The 7,787-nt window shown below is 41.8% G+C and overlaps 2 protein-coding genes across 2 annotated transcripts; both read right to left on the bottom strand.

Annotated features, from left to right (window-relative positions):
* Positions 1-316: 316 nt before the first annotated feature.
* Positions 317-1,594, bottom strand: LOC102808689 (uncharacterized). The gene has a single exon (XM_006811932.2). It carries the CDS (start codon positions 1,592-1,594, stop codon positions 317-319), a length of 1,278 nt encoding a protein of 425 aa, XP_006811995.2.
* Positions 1,595-1,766: 172 nt separating this feature from the next.
* Positions 1,767-4,055, bottom strand: LOC144355836 (uncharacterized). The gene has a single exon (XM_078010867.2). The coding sequence runs from the start codon at positions 4,053-4,055 to the stop codon at positions 1,767-1,769; it is 2,289 nt and encodes a 762-aa protein (XP_077866993.2).
* Between the last annotated feature and the right edge of the window lie 3,732 nt (positions 4,056-7,787).

The raw sequence follows: 7,787 nt of genomic DNA, 5'->3' as shown, positions 1-7,787 counted from the left end.
CTTGTAAACTTCTGATCTAGTGCGATTTTCACTAAAGTTCAGATTAAATCTTTGAGTCTGACGTTGGCGGCAGCTGTGGTGTCACGGTGTGATCTGCGTTGTGGCAATGGTGTGTTATCATCTGTACTTCCACTGGTAGACATGTTGATTTCATCATGCATGTTAGTGATACCATCTGTGGCAGTGGGTTGCGTTGTGTCATCGCTGGATGATGTCAATAATGCGTTGAACGCCGGAGTTGTCACTTTCATCAGTCGCTTCACGAGCGGTTTGTGCGTTGATGACTGGCGAAGTAGTATCCGGGTTGACGAGGTCGTCATCTTCCTTCATGATGTTGACATGTAGTTGAGTAGCATTGTTTACATCCCATGTTGGCCACATTTGTTGATCTGGTAACCATGACGGCCCATAATTCCATTTGGGGTTTGAACGGAGCTGATATACCTTTCGTTAGTAAGTTCGCGGGGTTGTCCACGGTTGGACAGTATTTATATTCTTGTGTGAAGTCGCGTATTTCTTGCACTCTATTTTGAACAAATACTGGCAACTTCTTACTGCTATTAATCCAATGCAAGGTCGCTTGACTGTCGGACCACAGGAAATGTTCAGTTATATTGAATTTGTCCGATAGAGCATTCAGTACGAGTTTACCGAGTCTCGTAGCGATCAGAGCAGCCATTAATTCCAATTTCGGCAGAGATAATTCCGATTTAGGGGCGACTCGTGTCTTTGACATGACAAGAGCCGTTTCGTGCTGACGACGAAGAAACACAACAGCACCATACGCGGAAGTGCTCGCGTCTGCGAAAGTGTGCATTTGATAGGTATCACCTGGAGAAGTCTCGTCAAAATATTTCCGGTTGATTTGATTATCACGAGCAGCGGTTAAATCCTCAGCAATTAAAATCCATTGTTCGTAAAGTTCAGGACTTAGTGGTTCATCCCACTCCAATTTCAACTTCCACAAAAGTTGAATAAATAGTTTGGCGCGTACCAATACCGGTGAAATTAATCCAAGCGGGTCGTATACACTCGCTGTGAAACTTACAATGTCACGTTTTGTAATAAACGACGCGACTTGAGGTTGACTGTTAACACGAGAATGTGTCAACACGTCGGGTGTAATTTTCCAACGCATACCAAGCACAGAAACTTCGTCGGCGGGCTCATATTTGTTATCTCGGGTAGCAAGTTCACACAAATCAGGAGAATTCGATGACCAAGCACGTAAATTAAATCCACAAGAATTCATGAGGCTCGTAGATTCACTGTAGTATTTAACAGCATCTGCTTCCGAATAGACTCCATCAATGACATTATCGACATAGATGTTGTCTTTCATTTGATTGGCAGTATTAATATCACAGTTATTATCCAAATGAGTTTTGATCACAGCATTCAGGATAAAAGGTGAGCACACAGCACCAAACAGCACAGATTTAAATTGATACACTTTGAGTGGACTGTCGATATTGTTCACGTCTGTCAGCCACAGAAATTTGGTAAATTTCCGTTCATCGGGATGCAGTCTCACGTTAAGGAATGCTTTCTCAATATCACTACAGACTGCAATATTGTTAGCACGGAACCTCATTAAGATGGCTGGCAAATCATTAATCATAGAAGGCCCGGTTTGGAGACAATCGTTCAAACTCGGGGAATTGGCGTTTCGGCGGCAAGAGCAATCGTACACAATACGAATCGGGGTTGTAGTAGAGTCCTTTGCTACCGAGCGATGGGGTAGATAATGTCCGACAGTATTATCATCATTGTAGACTTCTTCGATGAAGTTGCTGTTCGATGATAGAGTTGTATGCGTCGAGTAACTCAGGAGACAAACGTCTGAGCATGGCGCGCGTTCGACTAACTGTGACGTCGTAATTAGTAGGCAACGGTGGGTGGTTATCACACCATGGTAATCTCGCAATGTATTTTTTGTTTTCAATTTGCAAATGAGTGTCACGATAAGTTTCAAAATCCATACGTACTTCTGCGGAGGGGTCGTCGGTCACACCGATACTTTCTAAATCCCAGAGACGCTGGAGTTTGCTGTCGAGTTGTTGCGATTCGGTAGACACGAGTAGTATGTTTACATCTGCGTTCGTTGACCTTTGACCCTTGTCAACTGGCCCTGATAATAAATATCCGAATTTAGATGAAACCGCTGTAGGACCATTGCCGCGGATAACGTTATCCCCGACGTAATTCCAATACTGGTCAGCGCCGATAAGTAAATCAATAGAGAATGATTTATCTTCTGTGACTGGATGCGCAAATGTTAGTCCGCGCAAATAATCAACATGGTGAATAGATTCAGTGATGTGGTTTGTCAGTTTAGTCGATATTTCGGAGATGAACAGTACGTCAATATTCGAAGTATATCCCGACAAATCGTGTACTGTGACACTAGCAAAGTCTAACGCTCGTGAGTGATCAGTATTGTCGCCAAATGTAGAAAGAAATACTTGTTCAGTGCGTGTAGGAGATAAGTTCAAATCGTTAGCAAACTTACGAGAGATGAATGAACGGCTTGCCCCTTCGTCGAAAAGTACGTTAGCTTGCAGTGGCTGGCTATTACCTACAGATATCGGAATAATAGCAGTCTTGAGAAGTACGGGACGCAGACATGTATTATTTGGCGAGTTCCTGTGGGTGTCGTTGAGTTTTGTCAATGTCACATGAACCGGTGAATTTGGATTCGTATCAGATGTTGCAACGTGCGTCGCGGGTTGGCTTTCTTGGTGTAGTGTTGAGTGGTGTCTTCGTTTACATGTACGACAGTTGAACTTAGATTTACATTCCGATGCTCGATGTCTTCCCAAACAATTGTAACAAAGTTTGTCACGTTTGACTATTTCCCAACGTTTGTTTATGTCCGTTACTACGCGACATGCAGAAGTGAAGTGTGTTCCTTTACAGTAGGTGCATTTGGCGCTGGTGTTACGTAATTTTGGATCGCGTTTCGGAGATCGCACATTTGTATGAAATGTAGCAGTAATGTCCGGTTGATACCGTGAATTGTCGATTGACGATTCGTCGAGCAGGTTCCCGGATTGGATCGCGGTTATTTCGCGTAGCAGTGCTTTACGTAGATTAGGTAAACTCCAAGCTTCTCCCCCGATTTCGCGAGCGATTTGCTTTCGAATGGTTGCCGGTAGTTTGTCGCGGATGATCGGAACGAGGAGGTCGCCGTAAGAACTTTCCGGTTTTCCGAGTGTTTGTAGACCACGGATATGTCCTTCCAGCGCGTCATAGAATCTACGCAGACTTTCGATGTCGCTGGTGGGTTGTTGTAATTGCCAGAGCGAAGTCATATGTGCTTCGGTAACTAGGTGATCACGTCCGTATCGTTCCAAGAGCAGTTCAATAGCGTGGTGGTAGTTACCATCAGTGAGAGATAGTCCAGCAATAGTTCGCGCTGCCTCGCCCTTTAGCATGGTGCGTAGGTAGGTGAACTTTTGTACGTTGCTGAGAGTGTCATCATAATGAATCGAAGATCTGAAAATGTCATAAAAGCTAGCCCATTCCAGTACGTCACCTTCAAACTGTGGTAGGACGATCTTGGGTAGCGAGACGGTCTTTGTTGAGGAGGTAGACGATGTACCTGTCGATGAGGTGCCTCTAGATGAGTTGGCGGACGCGATGCTTGCGGTGTCAAGTAGCGGTTCGTTTTCTGTCTTCATCTTGTTAATGAAAACGTTCAGAGCGTGATTCTTGCAGAATACGTCGTCAGTATATTCGGAGCTCTCTTCGCTGACTGAATCAAAGAGTGCTTCTTCAGTGAGTTCGAGAATTTGTTCTTCGAGCGTGATGAGCGTTGCGTAGCGGTCGGTCAGGAGAGAGTGGAGCGCGACGAGTTGTTCAATCTCTGTAAGCTTATTTTCCCGGCCTTCCGCGTCGGCGATTTGCTTCTTCTGGGTTTCGGCTTTGTTGAAAAGTCGTGTGAGCTGCCCTCGTTGACTCCTTCGCTTCAATTTCAGTTTTGCCAATGCGTTTGTCGTCTCCACTGCTTGGGCATCAGCAGCGGCGTTCTGTGGTGGCTGCTCTTCTGACATCGTGTTGAGCTGAGATATCCTGGTCTAGGTCACCAAATTATGTGGGGTATAATAATACGCTTCAGTTGAACTTGATGGCAGAATAAACAGTCAATGTGGATGCAAAACACGGTATGGTTTATTGGTGGATAAACTGGCATAGAAACATGTAACACATGAATAAGGAGCCCCGAAACTCCGAAACTAGCCCTTTATATAGGTGCGAATCGAACGTGAGAGAAAACACGTAAGCGGGAAATACAAAATGAAGTACGCGGGAGAAAAAGATACAATACAGAGTAAAATGATTGGCTGAAATTAAATGATTCTAATTGGTCGAGAATTACTCAGAGGAATCCTTCATGCGAAAGGTAAACGAATTAACTATAGCGAAATGACATGTAATAATAATATTAGCAATATGAAAACGAATACAAATATATATTATGAATCTCCGACATCCGTGCGTGCGTCCGTGATCACCTGTATCTCGAACATGCATGTACCGATTAAGTTCAAACTTCACTCATACATCACACATTATATGGGACATATGCACATGCATTTTTTTCATGATCTGATTAACGATAGCCGAATAGTGGCCATTTTAAGGCCGAAAATGCATCGAAATCGCACATTTTCACCATTCCGGACCCGGATCTCAGTTATGCATGGACGGATTTCGTTCAAATTTGGTACATACATTAAACATAATAGGACCTTGATGCACGTCATTTTTTCTTTTTTTGGATCGAATTTGAAATGGCCGACTGGCGGCCATTTTGTTTTAAAGAATTCAGTTCTGGATCCGTATCCGAGACATGTCTGGATTGATCAAGTTCAAACTTCACACACACAAGGTACATCATGTCACAAATATGTATGTGCATTTGTTTCATGATCTCATTAACGATAGCCAAATGGCGGCCGCTTTAAGGCCGAAAATGCATTGAAATCGCACATTTTCACCATTCCGAACCCGGATCTCAGTTATACATGGACGGATTTTGTTCAAATTTGGCACATACATTAAACATAATAGGACCTTGATGCACGTCATTTTTTTTTTCGGATATAGTTTGAAATGGCCGACTGGCGGCCATTTTGTTTTAAAGAATTCAGTTCTGGATCCGTATCTAAGACATGTCTGGATTGATCAAGTTCAAACTTCACACACACATGGTACATCGTGTCACAAATAGATATGGGCATTTGTTTCATGATCTGCTTAACAATAGCGGAATGATGGCCATTGTAAGGCCGAAAATGCATCAAAATCACGTATTTTCACAATTCCGGAACCGGATCTCAGTCATGCATGGATAGATTTTGTTCAGATTTAGTACAATGTGTTGTACATATGCAGGTGCATTTCGGTCATGATCTACTTTGAATGCACTCAAATATGAACGGAACGGGGACGTGTCATTGACAATGACTTGTTTAAAATGCCATGGTAAGTGTATATACATTCATAAAGTTGATATTTCAACTTGTCAAAAATAGTTACTTTTTTCATTCGTGTTTTGATTTTCACTTGAAAAACTCGTTTTTAATCACAAAACAAACAATAATCCGATTTGGTTGAAAATATCTATTTTGAAATGAAGAAACCTTTTCCATAATTCCGGAAATCAAACCGTGATATTGGTCGAATTACCATTCGTGTAAGAGTTGCCATACATACTGTATATACATGGGTATAAATTCTATTCGATCAAAGTCGGCGTGAAGCCGAGTATATTCTGAATCAGTGAAAGACATTGAGGTTGCGCCCTCGCCGACGGCTACACACCCGAAACTACCACCGTGGGATTCGGAGAAATTACACTAACGGCGGTAGTAGGCCGGCAGGGCGGCGCCGGCCGATTATAATCGATCATTAAGACGCAGCTGTCGGCCGATGTTAAATCAATCGAAAGTTGTCGGTGGGAATTCAACATGTTTCATTTTTAGCGTTCAGTCGGCCGACTTTTTTTAAAACTATAGGCTGTAGTATTTTCAGATTTGAGTAATACGATCGTCGCGTAATATAGCAATGTGTTAACTCTCTATCTCCCGACGACACGGTGCCTAACATTTGGAAATAGGGAGATAGTTACGCAATGCGTTCTGGGTAAGTCTAATTTGGTTTGTGTAGTGAGGGTATATATCATTATAACTGACGTAATTATTTAATTAAAATAAAGTGGAACAAAATAAATTGTATTTAAATTGTATTATATGAATTGAACTGGCTACACCGTATAATGCACCTCGGGGGACTATGGCGTACTTTATTACCTAACATTTTATGATCTAAGCTAAGTGACGGTGACGGGCAAGCTAGCTAAAAAATCGTATGAGCTCATGTAAGCTTGACCTTTCAACCTAGCAAATCAACATTAATGCTCCAAAACACGTCATTAAAACAAACCAAAATAAATCAAAATCAAAATAAATGTACCAAGCCTTGAACGCAGCCGTAAACATGTATATTTCTTTGCAAAGCGTTGCCTTAAAAATTCGATCGAACAAAGATATTATAATAAACGAAATGTCAAGTGGACTTGTTCCTTTCCGCTGTAACATTGAAGCTTATTCGTTCATGGTTGCATATTACGATGTCTTACTTCAGATGAAATGTTCCCGCAATGAATTTTAAGACATATTTCTACAAAAGGATGTTTATTTTAATTTCAAAACCACGTGTGTACGTGTGCAGTGAAATGGTGAGAGCAAACATATAAGCAATGTATTAAAAACATCTGAACTGCAACCGCAACGGTTAACAATTATTATGCAAATTAAATTTTACATATTCCGCTAAAATTGGGACTTATAATTTACTATGCAATAATACCAATAAAAGCTCCAAGAAAGATATTCGGAAAAGTCCAATCCTCGGGGGGGGGGCGGACATCCGGGCATTTTCACCGCCTGGCAACCCTCACGGTGAAAACAAAGGCCAAAAACTCGCAGAAAACGGTACTTTGTGATGGTTGTTGAGACTCCCCTGAACAGTGTAACAAGATTAGCCCTACGTGTGTAACATATATAAATTTGGTTGTTCAGGATTACTTCAAACTTGAGTTTGTGTTGTTTTCTCGAATTTTCACCGGCTCCACCGGCGTTCCACAGCAGCGCGCACAGAGCCCATAGAAATGCATGGTACAGTGGTGCGCGTCTTAGCAACATGGAACGTCTGTGACGTAGCTCCGCCCCCGAGGATAGAACTAAAAACTGGTCAGCTAAGTAGAATGCTACATCCCACATTCCAAACAACGGAAATGGTTCTTGAACAATATCAGTTCGGTGCACAGTGATAAGAAAGCTCGTGGTCTGCTTCATAGCTGATGGGAATAGACGTAATGTTGTAATAATTCTAAGTTTTAACCAAGGAATAAGGCATATTGTTTAAACCGTGTATAATCGTGGGTTTCATGGTCAATGAGATGGCTGTGTGAATTTATATTTGGGCAATATAGTTGTCGCTAGCATAATTTCGTACGTTAGTATGCTTGGAAAAAAGAAGCATTACTGTTGTGTTACTCAATATAAGTGTTCAATGTTTTATTGTGTGGACGGTGTCATTATTGGAATGAGAAATATTCACCACTCGTCTGACTACCATTCTGATTTCTCAACAAGTTTTGCCCACATCCTGAAACACACTGCAGTCTAATCAGTCGTATGGGTGATAAACATCTTTTTTTTATATCTTTCACTGTCTTTCTTTCTCATTCTTTCTTTCCTTCTTACAATACACAACTT

Source organism: Saccoglossus kowalevskii, chromosome 13 (assembly GCF_978046115.1).
Source record: "Saccoglossus kowalevskii chromosome 13, keSacKowa6.1, whole genome shotgun sequence".
Classification (NCBI taxonomy): Eukaryota; Metazoa; Hemichordata; class Enteropneusta; family Harrimaniidae; genus Saccoglossus; species Saccoglossus kowalevskii.
The sequence above is the reverse complement of the archived record's forward strand: the minus strand, read 5'-3'. Positions and strand labels throughout refer to the sequence as shown.

What these genes read in the sequence shown, in the direction of transcription:
- LOC144355836 (XM_078010867.2), bottom strand. Translation starts at nt 4,055, where the DNA reads ATGTCAGAAGAGCAGCCACCACAGAACGCCGCTGCTGATGCCCAAGCA.
- LOC102808689 (XM_006811932.2), bottom strand. Translation starts at nt 1,594, where the DNA reads ATGAGGTTCCGTGCTAACAATATTGCAGTCTGTAGTGATATTGAGAAA.